Source organism: Phyllostomus discolor, chromosome 2 (genome assembly GCF_004126475.2).
Source record: "Phyllostomus discolor isolate MPI-MPIP mPhyDis1 chromosome 2, mPhyDis1.pri.v3, whole genome shotgun sequence".
Classification (NCBI taxonomy): domain Eukaryota; kingdom Metazoa; phylum Chordata; class Mammalia; order Chiroptera; family Phyllostomidae; genus Phyllostomus; species Phyllostomus discolor.
In genome coordinates, this window is record NC_040904.2 from 186105234 (window position 1) to 186121609 (window position 16376).

The 16376-nt window shown below is 35.2% G+C and overlaps 1 protein-coding gene across 1 annotated transcript in view; it reads right to left on the reverse strand.

Moving 5' to 3' along the window:
- The window catches only part of PIK3C2G (phosphatidylinositol-4-phosphate 3-kinase catalytic subunit type 2 gamma), a 263031-nt gene that overhangs the window by 149680 nt on the left and 96975 nt on the right, over window positions 1-16376 (reverse strand). Inside the window, exon 17 of the mRNA XM_036019298.1 lies at window positions 16123-16311. Coding sequence (XP_035875191.1) covers window positions 16123-16311 — 189 coding nt within the window. The remainder of the gene's footprint in view (window positions 1-16122; window positions 16312-16376) is intronic.

Consider the following 16376-nt stretch of genomic DNA (forward strand, 5'->3'; position numbering starts at 1 on the left):
TGAAAACTTGGGTTTAGTCAGATTCCTGCCAGCTTCCTTGGCTATAAATTGTGTATGATAAGATACCTAAAATCTTTTCTAAAACAGTATGAAAATCTTTGCTTATAATTTAGCCATGCATTTATTAAATAAATTATGACCAGCTGGAGACCTGATGGTTGACATGATTAAAAATGAAATATATTTGAATGAGTTTGGCCAGATCTCAATGAAAATGAGAGCTCTAAAGTATTTTATAATAAAAAAAATAATTTAATAAGGCAAATCTTGCTAGACTATGAGTTCTTGAGGGAAGCTGTGCCTTATTCATTTTGGGACTGTGCACTCCTGTTGTAAGATCTAGCACTCATAAGACACTTAATAAATGTGTGCTAGTGAACTAAATTTATGGAGGTATTTAGCATTTGAAACCCTATTCCGAAGACAATTTATCCTCAAATGGGCTCCTTAGGCTGCCATTACCTTGTTCCATCAGAAGAATTAGATTCAATTATCTCCAAGCTCCTGGAAGTGCCTAGAGATAACTTTTGGCACCACGTTGCTTTGACATGGTATTGATATACTACTTTGACATGACTAAATAGAACTAGAGCTCTGGTTGAAACAATTGATGCACTTGTAAATAAAGAAGTTTTCAGAAAAGTAGGCCTAATTTAAAACATGAAGAACTATTTATAGTGACTCATTGAAAAATGAAGAAATGAATAAACAAATCAGCAAAACCCTAAAATCATTTTGTAGGGAAACTAACTGAATGATGGTTTTCAACCAATCAGGTGAGAGCTCTGAAGACTGGCTCCTAATGTTGTGGAGGTCAGAAAGCTTTAAAGTCTGCAATAGCCAGTCTCTTTTCAGCATATCAGGTTACTGGAGGGTGAAATGAATACTATGCAGCTACAGTGTAAAGGAAAAAAATGGTATTACTCAATATCTCTCAACTCTCCCAGACAGCAGTTGGAAATGTAATGTTTAAACAGGGTACATATTTTTTCTTCATTTAAACTGAGCGTTTTAATTGCAACAAGAATTTAACTTCCAAGGTTAGTCTTTCAAAGCCCTTATTTCTGACTTGCAAATACAGTTCCAATAATTTTCTCTCTTTGAGCATTCTAGTGAGACCTATTGAGAACTGTAGTCCAGACACATCGCGTGAAGCACTTAGTGAAGGTCAGAAGATCTCAGCATAGCATCAAAAAAACAGATGGAGCGCAGAAAGGGTGTAATAAAAATGCAAAGCTAGAAGGTCGCTTGTTTTTAACACACAAAGACTTTATTTTCTCCTAACTAAATGCGATCAACTCTAATTTATTGCTCTCAATTACTAAACCATTTGTCTGAAGCCTGCAGACATCAAGGTCAGTTGAGGACAGTCTGAAGTCTTTCCCAGGGAATAGTTACTGGGTACATTCTGTTGCCTAAGGGATGGCTTAAGTCAGATCCTAGTCATCCCAGCTTTCTGGGATGACTGTGCCTACCTTATCTCATTGATATGAAGAACAACAAAGAAAGAAAAATAAAAAAGAAACAACGACAGAACTCTTTGGTGAACACTATGTCTCTAAGTATGTATTTATTTCCAAATACTAAAATGTAAACTCCACGAAAGCAAAAATTGTTTTGCCTGTTTTGTTCACTGGCTTGTCCATATGTCCCCAATGCCTCCAGTTTGGTGTGCATGCTCTGCATATTTGTGTGAAGAATATACAAACCAAATTAATTATCTTTCCATCTACCACAACTCACTGGTGGGCTTTTCATTTGTAGTCTGTGTTATTATCTGTAGCTAATCATGTAGGTCTAAAAATTTAAGAGGTATTTTCCCCCCTTTTGCTCTTGTCATTAAATACTCTTTCCCATTTGGCAAAATTCTACTCATCATTGAAGTCAAAGCTCAAGCATCAGTTTACCTGTGAAGGCATTGTAGCCATTTCGCAGCTCTGCAGAGTTTATCATAACCTTTTCTACAGGATTCTATTTTCTGTGCATGGTTGAAGAAGGCTCATTCATTTAGGAATTCTTAGTGCATGCACAGCTGAATAAAAGTTAGTGGAATTCCTAAAAGCCTTTTGTCTTCATATCTAATTAGATGCCAAATTCCATTGACTTTTCTACTCTAATGGCTCTAGCATCACTCCTGTTTTTAGTTTTTTTTTTCCTGCAGCTATATACTCTAGGCCACAATCATGTCATACTGGTATCAATGCTTTTCATACTAATAGCTTATAAAATTTCCTAAATTGTTTATGAGTTCATTTCTCATAAAACATTAAATTATTTTCTCTCTCACTGAAGATTTTTCTACCACTCTAATGCTGCATCAAGTGCCCTGGCTCACCGACATGTCATCCTCACTTGGAAAGTGCCATGTGCCTTCTCATTTTTGTGGGCACTGTAACTTTCGCTTGGAACACCCTCCTTTCTCTCCTGAGTTCTAGTTCTTCGGAATGGGACAACATACTCTTAAGTTAATGATTCTGGTCTTTGTTAATCACTGCTCTGATCTCCAAGAGCATTGCCTAAGTGATTCCATGGCCAATCAGGGTATGCTGGTGAGTGTCAGGGTTGATATTTTTATACAGGTGTCATCATTCCTCAGTTAGTGAATAAATTAACTGGGGATAGATTGTTCCATCTTTTTCTTTTTTACTCTTTGGATTTAGTGCCATGCTTCATACATGTTGGGTAATTGATAAAATTACACTGATCATTATGATAATGAAGAAAATTACACTATGGGGCCCCTTTTATTTTTTGCCATGCTCTGAGATAATTTGCATGGGTAGCAGTAAGTTTAATTTCACACACACCTTTCATATAAATTCCAGGTTCCTTTTCTCTCAGTCAAATGGTAACAGAAAAATACATCTAAAGGCAATGGAAAAAAATGTATTTTTTTCAGACTCCTTCAGGAACAAGAAAACAAAAAACTCATCTGCATATTATAATCCAAAACAAAAATTATATATTTGTAGTGTACATGTATATTTGGAAAGAATGTTTTTTGCACCTTAATGGAAAGAGATGCCTCTTCTTTTTAAAATTTAATCTTTATTGTATTTTTTTCCATTACCAGTTAATCCCCATATACCCTCCTCTCCAAGAGATTCTTCTTTTTGTTCACTATTGTTGCTTGCAGTTCAGAAAGAAATTGGGAGAGAAGTTGCTAAGAAACTAGCCACATGACATCTTGAGATGTGGCGAAGGCCGAACAACATTAGAGCATATCCAAGTGGAACTTGCATTTGCCTATTTTAGGATGAGTTGGCCACGCTAAAGGAGATGCTGGCAGTGTTGGTGAATTTCCTCAGAAATGGGCTTTTTCATACCTTGTTGGCAATATATAGCAACACGAGTTTTTTAAAAAATCTTTAAATGCACTTATTCCTTTGCTAGCAGTTTTACTCTTGGAAATTTACACTAATAATCAGACATGTGTGTGAGGATATACATATGTAAGCAATCTGGCAATGACAGAAATGTCAAAAAATAAAAAGTTAAATATGTTATGACCATATGATAGAATATATGCAGTCACTGAAATACAAAATAAATCTTTAATGATATAAAATGTTATGAAAAATTTATACAGTATAATACCATTAAAATGTGTGTATATTTATCTATATGCTTTAAAATAAGATGTGAAAGACCACAATATTAATACCAAATACCTGAATGGAAGTTTCCTGAATGACTATAGCTTTCTTTTGTAAGCTCAGTTTTAAAGGGTTTTCATACTTTTTATATTCAAATTTATTGGTTACTAAAAATATTTTTAAAACTAAGGCCATTCAACTGATTAAGGAAATATATTAATAATGGTAAATTCACTACCAGTAGAAGAAACCTCCAAATCATATTTTGAGAGTGTACATCATTGTGTGAAAGAATAAGAATCATATTTGCAGAGGAGAGTAGGGGGACTGGATGAAAGGTGGTGTAGGGATTAACCAAAGGACATTTATGCGTGACCCATGAAGATGAACAATGACATGGGGATTGATTTAGGGAGGGGCAGGGTGGGGCTGGGTGGAGGTGGGAAAAGGAAGAAAAAGCAGGAACACTCTAATTGCATAAATAATAAAACAATTAAAAAGAATCATTTTCAAGTTGACTTAGAATATTTCTTTAATATAATAGTTAATAAGTCTAATAGTCTAATAAGTTAATAGTCTAATAAGGACCTCTGCCTCTGCAGAATTTATGCTTAAAACCATTTCAGGGCCCTTAATTTAGCCATAGATCAATAGACAAATATGGTCCACAAATCCTGGCATTCTGTCCCTGTCCTGTTGTCTGGAATTATTTGAACATTCTTTTGGGGCTATAGCTGTTGGCATTTTATGCTCAGTAATTTGATTCTCAACAGTGTGAGGGCTGCCCACATTCGTCCCTGACCGTGGTGTGATATTTACAAGCTGAAATGTCATACGTAACAGAAGCACTGCAACCTATTTTGAATTTCCCACAAGCCAGGTGTATGTACTTTCCAATGACCTGATTTGCTTGAAAAATACATATAATTTCTCTCAATAAACCGGGGAGCCATTCCTTAGTGATTCTAATCACCTTGTTAGCATAATTGCTCTAGGTATAGGTATGGCTATTATACATTGAGTCTGGGCAAGAAACAAAAGTATTGTTAGAAGATTCATCAGGCTGATATCAACTAGGTCTTCATTTATTTACAATTGTAAGAAATTTCCTTATAATCAATCAGAAAATAGAGTATTTACAGTGTAATAAATGGAAATCTATCTAGTCAGTGTGTCAAAGAGATACGAGGTAGTAAAATTCTCTTACTTGTTGGCGAGGACGTTACATAAGGTGAAACAAAGCTTTATTTATAATGGAACAAGTTTTAATAGGTTTAATAAGAGTCCAAGTGAAAGAATCACTTCTTTAAGGCTATTAATCATTTTTAAAAGTTCATTTAGGCAACTTTATGTTACCTCATTTAATTCCCCAAGCATGTCTGAATTATGGTCAAAAGCAAAACATTGGACTGGCCTGCTATTCAGTTTTATAGGAGTTTTGTGAGCAGCAATTCTACATATTCAGGGTTCAGGGGCCCGTGAATTGAGCTGACAATTGAGTTTTTGGAATCTCCAAAAGGACATTATACCACAGCTAGGATAAATACAACTCTGTGCAATGATTGTTAAATATAACTATACAATGAATTGCACTTAGTCCATTGTCCACTTAGGATATTCAAACGCAAAGAAAAAGTACTCCATGAAGATGAGGATTGTTAAAGTTAATGAAATATAAGTCACATGGCTAAAAACTCAAACAGTGAAAACATTAAGTAAAATTAAAGCAACTTCAAGATGAACATTTTTCACAGGGACTACAGTGAAATATCAGCTCTATATTTCACCAACAATGTTGAGTAAACACAAAGTTTAGGGCCAAGAGGAGGACTAAGTTGAAATGGTAATCTTACATGAGCAGAAAAGGAAGACTATTACATTTTTAGGTAACTCATTGGCTCAAGTTGCTGGTGAAAACTGACTAAATGTTAAGATCTGCTTTATAAGAGAGGTTCTCCTATTTCTGGTCCCAGGACCCTTTGTCCCCTTAAAAATTATGGAAGATCTGAAGAGGTTTTGTTTATGTGAGTTTTATCTGCTAATAATTATCATATTAGAAATGAAACCAGGACATTTAAGAAATATTTATTAATTCACTTAAAATCACATACATAAACCCATTACATGTTAACCTAAACAATATGATTCTATGAAAAACAGCTGTATTTCCAGCAACAAAGAAAATACTCAGTGAGAAGAGCAATGTTGTTTTACATTTTTGCAAATCTCTTCAATGCCTGGCTTAGAAGGAGACAGCTGGGTTCTACTCTTTGCACTAAATCTGCTACAGCATAGCCTCTGGAAAACTCCACTCTATATTCAAGAGTGAATGAGTGTGACAAACGCAGATGACACTTAAAAATTATTATGGAAATAATTTTGATTTTGTGATGCCACTGTAAGCATGTTGGAGACTACAGACCTCACCCGGAGACCCGCAGCATGCAACACAGTTTTGGCTTGTGTCGTGAGACACCAATCAAGGAATCAGCTCCTGTGGCCTGATACTAAGATAGTGGCATGTCCACTTATGTCTTTCCCAAGCAACAAACTGGCTTTGAAGTCATCTGACAAGAACTGTGATTTGGGAATCATCCTACCCCTTCTCTTCCTTTAAATATTTACAATTCCTCTCATCTCACAGGGCTATAAGAAAATCACAGAAGACTCAGACAGGCTTCAACAAGGCCAGTGGAGTCATGAAGTGAAATTTCAACAGAAAAATACATCTCTCAACGTCTTCCATTTGATTTGTTATTTTGTAATTTTTGAACCCTTTCTTATTTTCTCTTGTTTCCTTTTTTTTTCTAGTTTGAAAAATGATATAGGGTCAATATTTTACTCAAAGGACTTTTGAAGTGATGGGTGAAAGCCAAATGCAAGGTAACAAGTGTTGACCTTTTAAAAAAGCAACTCTGAGTAAACTGAAAAGCAAAGCAATCTGAGATTAAGTATAGTGGAACAGAAATGTCAGACTTCAGAATACACAGTGAGAATTCACACCGAATGCCACGAAGCTCTTCACAGTTAAAAGCCCCCATGTCAGGTTAGAATTTTAAAACTATCAGAAGTGCAGAACCGTTTCTCCCACAAGCTTTGTGTCTGATGAGACACTCTACATAAGCTTGAAAGAAAAATGTCAATATGAATATCTTTTCTATTTTTCTAGTACTAAAAATGATCTGATGTGACACAAGGAAAAGTTTTTTCTAGAAAATGTAATGAATAAGGATTCTTTAGGATGATTGTAAACCTCTACCTACTGAATAATTCATGCTTCTTCAATGAATTTTCACATGATTACAGAATATTAGAACTCAAGGAAGTTTCAAGCCCTAGTTCAATGTTTTGATTACATGGAGAAGAAACTGAAACACGGAGAGTAGAAGCTGTTTGTCCAAGGCCAGTCGCTGGTGGCACTGAAACTAACGCCCGAATATCCAGTAGGCCAATAGGCTTTCCATGGTGCTTTCACCAAGGCCTTTTTATCTTTTGACTCGATATTTTCATCTAAAATCCATCGGTCTAGCGGAGGTGTATTATTTATTTTACTGCACTCTAAATGGTTCTATAGGGACACATAACAGTGATAAGTATAATTTGTGAAATTGGACTGGGGCATTGACCCAGTCATGAACCAAAAGGAGTAAGAATGAATTCCAGACCCAAGAAGACATAGAAATTGCACAGTGATATTTTCTGATAGCCTATGACCTTGCACGTAGACATTGAGAATTGGCTATATAGTCATGATATTAATTAGCTGTAGTATTGATTTTGCTCAACTTATATGATTGTAGTTTGATTTTACTTATAAACAAGCTTAAGAAGGTAATATATAAAACAAGTGGTATTTTGAAAGCACTATACCGAGATTTTGTTTTTGGATGCATTAAACATTGCATGAAAAAGCAGCATAATATACTGAAAAAGAATAAGAGATTTAGAGTCTAAATGTGAAGGCTTTTCTTATGCTCTCTCTTTCCAAGCAAATATATCTACATCCTTGACTTAATTCTCATCCTGCTGTGGATGATTTCCAACTTGAGATTTCTAGCTCATATTTCTTCCTTGAACATCCACAGACCTGCAAATTTGGCCATGTCCAGCACACCTCAAAGCCAACATATCTCGACCTGAACTACAGTGTTCTGTAGTCTGTCAGTAATCCAGTGTGCTCCATCTTGGTGAGTGTTTCTCTTATGCATTTGCTTACATATAACAGAGACCTAGAAGCAATTTTTGACACCCAACTTTTTCACTGCCCCTCCCAATTCAAACCTGACATTTTTTTTATTCATAACTTCTCTGATTCTGTTTACTTAATTATGTTACCACTGCCACCATCTCAGGCTGACTGCCATTCTCTGACACCTGGATGCTTCCATAGCTTCCTAGTGGGTTTTCTCTCTTACTTTTGCTTCCCTTACCAATTCCATGCTTCACTCAGAAACCAGAGTGATTTTTGAAATAGGTAAATGTGTTCTCCCATTTAGAATCATCTTTGCTTTCTCATTGCCAATGAAGTAAAGAACAAGTTGCTTAACGCAGTCCTGTTTAGAAGTCTTTAACATGTTCTGGTTCCATCTTAGCATGTCAAACATCTTATGTCATCCACTCTTTTCCTGGGCTTCAGGCACTCAGGCTCTCTTCCAGTTTCTTAAGTGCAGGTTCTGTCCCTGGACCTTTACATAGATTCTCTCTTCCCAGAAAACTCCTCTTATTTTTCCTTTTCACCAATTCACTTCCTCTCATCTTCCTGAGAAGACTTTGCCCACTTTGAAGACAAACTTTGGTTCCTTTGTTATACATATTATTAGAGAACCATGTACCTTTCACTCAGAGCTGTTTTCCACATGTGTTTTTCACACGTGTTGTTTTACACTTATCATTTGGTAATGGGCTATTTCTCCCTGGCTCTAGTAGACTGCAAGTTGGAAACCTCCCTAAAGGCAGGATTATACTTCTTTTGGCTTAATATGCTAGCTTTAGAGCCTAATGAAGTGTCCAACATGAGCAGGCTATCAATAAATATCTGTTCAGTGGGGGAATGGTCAAAGTGGGCTTTAATGTCTTCATTTGTGAAATAGGGATCAGTAAAATGGGGGAAATTCTGGATGTTGGTAATAATATTAAGGGGGTTGCTTGTGGGTTAAATCATATATTGTGAAAGTACTTTGTAAGCTATATGTCATTACTGAATTGTGATTTATTATTAAAATGCTAACTCACCATATAAATTTTGACAAGTGGAATTAAATTATTTAAGCTTAATAGAAATGAAATCATTCCCAAAATGTATTGTATTTACAATTTGGCATTGAAAAAATCTGAAAAGTTTAAACTCTCTTAAATATATGGCTATGATGAAGATGATGGTATAATGACGATGATTGGTAACATGTATTGAATGGTTTCACAAGTATTTATCCTGTAAGGTATATAACGCTAACACCTCATTTTATAAGGAAACTTGCCCAAGGTCATTCAAGTAGTGTATTAGAGCCAGATATGTTTTATTTCAAAGCTTATGTTGTCAACTGTAAAGTTTGGAAGCAATTCCATAAATTCTCCAAAAGTACACACAGGAAAGATGCATATCTTTAAGTATATTCAGTTTCACATTCTTCATTCTTACTATATCACCCTGACACTTCCTTCATGGAGACTGTGGAAACTGCCACATTTTTCTCTTCCATAGCCATATTTATCCACAATTGTATTTATATCTTGTCTTCCCTCCCACCTGAGGGGACAAAGTTTCTTTCTTTCCTTGGATAAAATTCCCGTTTGCACTTTTGTTCCAGGCTACTGGTTGTTGGCACAATCTCATCTTACCATTTCACCTATTTCTCTGCTCTTTGGTCTTTCCTTCACACATGCTTCTTCTCAGTTTGTAATCATGCTTCAAGCTCTTTTACTTAAACAAGCATACAACCCCAAACTTCAAAATCTTTTTCTGACCTCCTCCAACTTTAGCAATCTTGCCTTTACTAAATGTACAAATCTCTTTTAATATGATAATAAATTACCCACTATTCTCTGAATCTCCTTAATTGCATTCATCTTAATCTTTTCTTTGCTGGAATATCATTTTCTCTCTTGTCTACACAAAAATTCCTGTGACTATTTCAAGTCAGAATTAAATTCCTTTGTAAAGCTTTCCTTACTTTCTCTGAAAGAATTCGCTTTTTCTTTGGGCACATATAACACTTACTACTTTGATTTCTGTACATAATATATAGTACAGTGATCTCTACCTTAAATCTTCCCTTTAAATTTTATATTTCTTAGAGATAATTACTATGACTTACCCTTCTGTCTCTTTGATTCATTGCATACCTATTTCCATGTACACACATTTTTGCTCAATAAATTAATGGAAGAGATACATGATCATAAATCATGTAATTATTTAGTCAAATATGGAAGTTGTAACTGTTTTCCTTCTCTATAAGCTACTCTGACTATTTACAATGCTACTAAAGGAAGGCTTTGTATAGATTAATCTTCCCCCAATAAAGAATACAGTGGTTTGGGCAAACATTTTTGTGAAACATTTTCACAAGAAACTGATTTTGGAAGCTAGGCACTGCCTGTTAAGTATTGCTCTTCTTCCTGCAAAACAATACTTTTACATCATGTGGGATGGCAAGTTCTGGTACCTTGTCAAATTTTTATTTAAGCTTTTGATGTAATCCTCTGATGCCAATTCAGAGTTGCTATTTTTAAATGAATACTTTCCTTGAACTGCCTTTTAATTCCTTGGGTAATTTCTGCTTGTTATTAGCACTTGAATAGTTGTGCCTGTGCATCAGGGTTCAAGAAAATAGCAACCATCTGCCAAGAAGCACAGACCTTAGCCCTTGGTCTCTGACATGCTGTCAGGGCCGCCATCTCCCATGGAAGAATCAGTACTGGGTGAACATATTGCTGGCAGTCAGTAGTGGAAATATTAACACCCTACAGCCCACACTAGGTAAATTAAATCTCAACATGTCCCTTGCTAAAAATAAACTAAAAGGAGGTGGTGCATCTTCAGAGAGGATTCAGTTAACAGCAGTATTAAAAATTTTCCAAGCTAAAAATGGAGTACATAAGTTCGCAAGAGGTTAAACCATTGAAAAAACAGAAGATTCAAAGGAGAAAAAAATACAGATCTCTGAAGAACTCACTCTGACAACTTATTTAGCAAGTACATACTCTTTGTTCTCAGAAAAGGTAGCTTTTGATCTTGGCAAAGGAGAAAGGTTCATTTCTGGAAACACTTGTCCTCAAGATTTTTCATAGTTCAGTGAAACTAAGAGTGGGAGTCCCAGGACGAAAACAATGGAAATGGTTTGGCGCTTTTAGTGACCTTCTTTGGTGCATAATAAGAAACAGTCCGATGTGCAAATAAATCAAGTTTCTACTAAGTTCACTGAATGACACTTAATAAATCCACTCTACTTTTTAACCACTCCCTATAATCTCTGAAGGTCTGATTATCCAGGAAAAAATGAATTACACTGTGAAGTAGAAACACTCAAGTCTGATGAGATAGTTAACTACTGCATTTTACTACAATAAACCTATTTTAGGATAGTTTTATTTACATATTTAATATGTTAATAGCTTCCCCTATGTACCTAAGTGAATTTCTGGATTTAATTCTAGCTCCTCAACTCACTAGTGCCACATTGGGCAATGTGACCCCTGTCAGCCTCCGTTTCCTCATAGGTAAAATTGGGGTAACAGTATTTCTCTTGTAGGGTTATTGTGGATGTTAAAATGAGGCAGTATTAAGGGAAACTAAGTAAAGATTCAATTTTTATACTTAAAATGCTGAGTCAAGCATTTTCAAAATATGTTTTGGTAGAGAAGGTTCATGATAAGCACAATTATACTTCATTATCAGGAACCAGAGAATATTGAAGTCTATCCAGAGATTCTTCTTATTTTATAAATAAGAAACTGAGCAGTATTACAGGTTTCATTCTCATACTTGTTTATGAAATGTTCCATGAGCTTTACATTAAAATTTTAGTTGGCACATTTAAGTGCCTTTAAAATAGACCAAGGTACATTTCAATAAAACAAAATAGTTGTCTCATAAGAGTATTGTGCTTTAGAGATATAAAGATTCATTGTTTTATCTTTACAATTACTCTTTAAAAATTTTTATACTTTGTTGAGATGCAATTTAAATGCCATAAATTCACTCAAAGTGTACAATTGGTTTTTAGCATGTTCCCAGAGTTGTGCAACCATAACCAAAAAAGAAACCTTATACATTGGTTGTAAATGGTTATCCATTTACAACCATTCCCCATCCCCCCTGCCCCCACCTCCCCTGGCTGCAGGTGACCACTAATCTTTCTGTCCCTACTGATCTGTCTAGTCAGGACATTTCTCACAAATGAAATCATACAATATGTGGTCTTTTGTAACTTGCTTCTTTCACTTAGCATGATGTTTTCAAAGTTCATTGGTTTTGTAACATGTATTAATATTCATTCTTTTTATTATCAAAAAATATTCTATTGTGTGAAATACCACATTTTACTTATCCAGTCATAATTGATGCCCATCTGGGCTGTTTCTACTCTCTGGATAAAGCTGCTCTGCACCTTCACGCATGAGAGTTTGAATGCAAATGCTTTCCATTTATCGTGGGTACACACTTAAGTGTGGAATTGCTGGGCCACTATGCTAATGCAATATTTAATAGTTAAAGAAAAAAAACTGTTTTCATTTTACATTTTATACCAGCAATGTATGAGATTTCCAGTTTATCCACATTCTAACTAACAAACACTTATTACTTGTCTTTTTGATTACAGCCATTTTATTAAGTGTGAAGTGGTATCTTGTTGTGGTTTTCATTTACATTTCCCTCGTGGTTAATGATGTCAAATGTCTTTTTATGTATTTATTGGACATTGTACAGTACATTTTCTTTGGGGAAATATCCATTCAGATCCTTTGAACATTTAAAAATGGAGTTATGTATGAACATTGGGGTGCATAGGTTCTTTCGGATTGGTGTTTCAGGATTCTTAGGATACAATCCCAGCAGTGGAATTGCCGGGTCAAAAGGCAGTTTCATTTTTAGTTTCCTGAGGAAATTCCATACTGTTTTCCACAGCATCTGCAGCAGTCTGCATTCCCAATAGTGCACTAGGGTTCCCTTTTCTCCATAACCTCTCCAACACTTATTTGTCACTTTGTTTATGAGGGCCATTCTGACTGGTATGAAATGGTAGGTATCTCATTGTGGTTTTAATTTGCATCTCTCTGGTGGCTACATCAAGACATGAGCATCCTTTCATATGTCTCTGGGCCCTTGTATGTCTTCCTTGGAGAAGTGTCTGCTCAGGTCTTTTGCCCATTTTTTAATTGGGTTGTTTGTCTTTCTAGAGTGGAGTTGTGTGAGTTTTTTATATATTTGGGATATCAAACTGGATGTATCATTGGCAAATATGTTTTCCCTGATGGTTGGTTTTCTTTTCATTTTAATGCCGTTTTCTTTAACCATGCAGAAGCTTTTTAATTTGATGAGGTCCCATTTGTTTAATCTTTCCTTTATGTCCCTTGCTCTAGGGAATATATCGATGACAATATTGCTGCATGTAATGTCTGAGATTTTCCTGCCTATGTTTTCCTCTAGGACATTCATGGTGTCGCAACTTATAGTTAAGTCTTTTATCCACCTTGAATTTATTTTTGTGTATTGTGTAAGTTGGTGATTGAATTTCATTTTTTTTTTTGCATGTAGCTGTCCAGATCTCCCAACACCATTTGTTACTCCATTTTATGCACGTGCCTCCTTTGTCAAATATTAATTGACCATAGAGACTTGGGTTTCTTTCTGGGCTCTCTATTCTGTTCCATTGGTCCATGTGTTTGTTCTTATGCCAGTACCAGGCTATTTATAAGTGGCCTTGTAATACAGTTTGATGTCAGGTATTGTGATCCCTCCTACTTTGTTCTTCTTTCTCAAAATTGCTGTGGCTATTCAGGGTCATTTATGGTTCCATATAAATTTTTGAAACCTATGCACCCCAGTGTTCATAGCAGCAGAATTTACAATAGCCAAGTGCTGGAAGCAACCGAAGTGCTTACCAGTAAGTGAATGGGTCAAAAAACTGTGGTACATTTACACAATGGAATACTATGCAGCAGAAAGAAAGAAGGAGCTCCTACCCTTTGTGACAGCATGGATGGAACTGGAGAGTATTATGCTAAGTGAAATAAGCCAGTTGGTGAGGGACAAATACCATATGATCTCACATTTAGGTGGAACCTAGTCAACAAAACAAAAAGCAAGCAAAATATAACCAGAGAGATTAAAAGTAAGAACAATCTGATAGTAACCAGAGGGGATAATGGAGGGAAGGAAGGAACGGTTTTCAGGAACAACCATAAAGGACACATGGACAAAACCAAGGGGGGGGTGGCAGAAGCAAGAGTGGGAGATGGGGATGGCTGGGGTGGGGGGTAAATGCAGACAACTGTAATTGAACAACACTAAAATAATATATACATACACACATATATAAGAAGAAATTAAAATAGAAAAAATAAAAATCGACTTATCTTTTCATTGTTGAGTTGTAAGATTATAGATATATAATTCTGGATACAAGTCCATGATCAAGTATATGATTTGCCTCAACTTTCTTTTATTCTGTAAATTGTTACCTTCACCTTTTGAAGCAACTTCCTATTATTTAATCAGTTCCGGAATGGTAAAATAATAATTGTGCTAATATTTTAAGTCTTACTTGAGCAAAAACTAGAATTTAGTAAAAAATATTTTGTAGATTTTGTTTTTTCATATATACCTAAATCAGGAAAAGAGGTTAGGAGTATGGTAGAAATGAGAACATGTCTTTTCCAGAAGTGTCCTGAAATACAAGCATAAACTGTGAATGATTCCAATGAAACCAATCAATTTTTAATTGATTTTCTTACCATTTACTTCTCTTATTAATTCATTCAACTGTACAAGGTAATTTGGGTCAGAAAGGTAATAGATGATTTCTTCAAATAACATAATTTAAATGTTAAAATAAGGAGCAAATGATCATAATGTATTTTAGAAAGTGAATGATTAAATATTGAGTAATTATTACAGGTATTATTAAGCCCTTGGGAAATAGAAACACTAAGATGATCTATTGTGCCTTCAGTAGCTCTTAGTTTAATGTGGGCAAAATTATATGTTTCACTTGTTGCTGGTAAACAAATTGCAATAACGTATAATTTATAAAGTAATATAGCACTGTAGGTGTAGTCAATTCTAGGACCCACAGGGAAGCCTTATAATAAAGGAAAAAGCTCTAAGTTCAACTAACAAAAAAGCCTTTCATCCCTCCCCCATCCCATCTTCCCTTCCTTCCTTCCTTCTTTCACTCCTTCCTCCCTTCTTTTCCAGCTATCAACCGTCTACCTACTCATGTATCTGTCAATCATTTATCTATCATCTATATGACTACCTGTCATCCATCTGTTATTTATCGAGGAAGAGTGGGTATCTGGGCACACATTTATTAATAGAAGAAACCATGAAACAGTAAAATCTTCCATAGGAGAGGTGCTAAAAATGTAGGATTCTAAAAAAATTTGTAAATTTTGAGCTTGGAGGAATGAGAGGAAGCTAGTAGCTCATAAATAATAGGAAAGAAAACCCCTTTCCCACCCCAAAAGCTTTATAAATGACACAAATTTTTAAACAAATCTAAATAAATCAGTTTGAGAGTCCTTTGTGTCACTCTCTCCTCACCTTTCTCCTTCCTGCAGAGAATTCAGAATGGATCTGGGTTCTGCAAATCTTCTCTGACTCAAGAGATTGCAGACTTCTTTATGGCATTAGTGAGCTGATGCTATCAGGACATATTTAAAATGTATTTTCATGTCTTTGAACATAAAATAGAAGCCAAGGAAGACCTGCTTCCCCAAACCAGAGCCAGGTTCCCACGTGCTTTTCCTTAACTAGAAGAAGACACCATTACCCCATCCTCACTCCTGCACCCAGTAATTTTCCCCTCATTTTCTTGAGGAAATATCTGGAGAGTGAGTATATAATGGATAGTTTTATTTTTATTCTTATAATTATAATAGGCATATTAATTGTACAGCTACTATAAGCATGGTATTTTGCCACACTTTGCATACTTAAATAGTAAAAAAGGTATGATTCCAATTTTTAAGAACTTTTTTTTTGAGGGGGGAAAAAGTAAAGAATTTTATTTTTCCAAATTTCATTTTTTGTTGTTTTTGTAAAAACAATAGGGCTGTTTTCATTCAAGAAGCTATACTTCTTAAGTTCAATAACTTCAAGCTTAGTACAGAAGACACAATTATAGCTTAGATTTGTTTAAAATTTATATTCATATTTAAAATTGCCAAAATTTAATATCTATAGCTGTTTAAATTGGGAATGAATAGACCATCTATTGAATTCATCATATAGTCCTATATTATTTTCTCTTCAAACAAATTTTTCTTATCAGTAATATCTTGCTTGTTATATAATTCTTACCTGGAAGTCAAAAGTCCAAGTGCCTCTAAAGGGTGAGAAAATTTCCATCTTCTCAAAATGGTGTGCATTTCTGAAACAGTTGTTTCATCCCATCCTGGGGCACTGCCCAGGACCAAAGGGAGGGAGCAGTTTGCATTATTGCAGTAGAAGCGATAAAACCATAAGTATCTTCTCTTTTCTTCAGAAAGTCTGCAAAACCAGATTGGAAACTATAATTTACTGGAGGTTTCTATACTAACAAATGCTGCTATAAA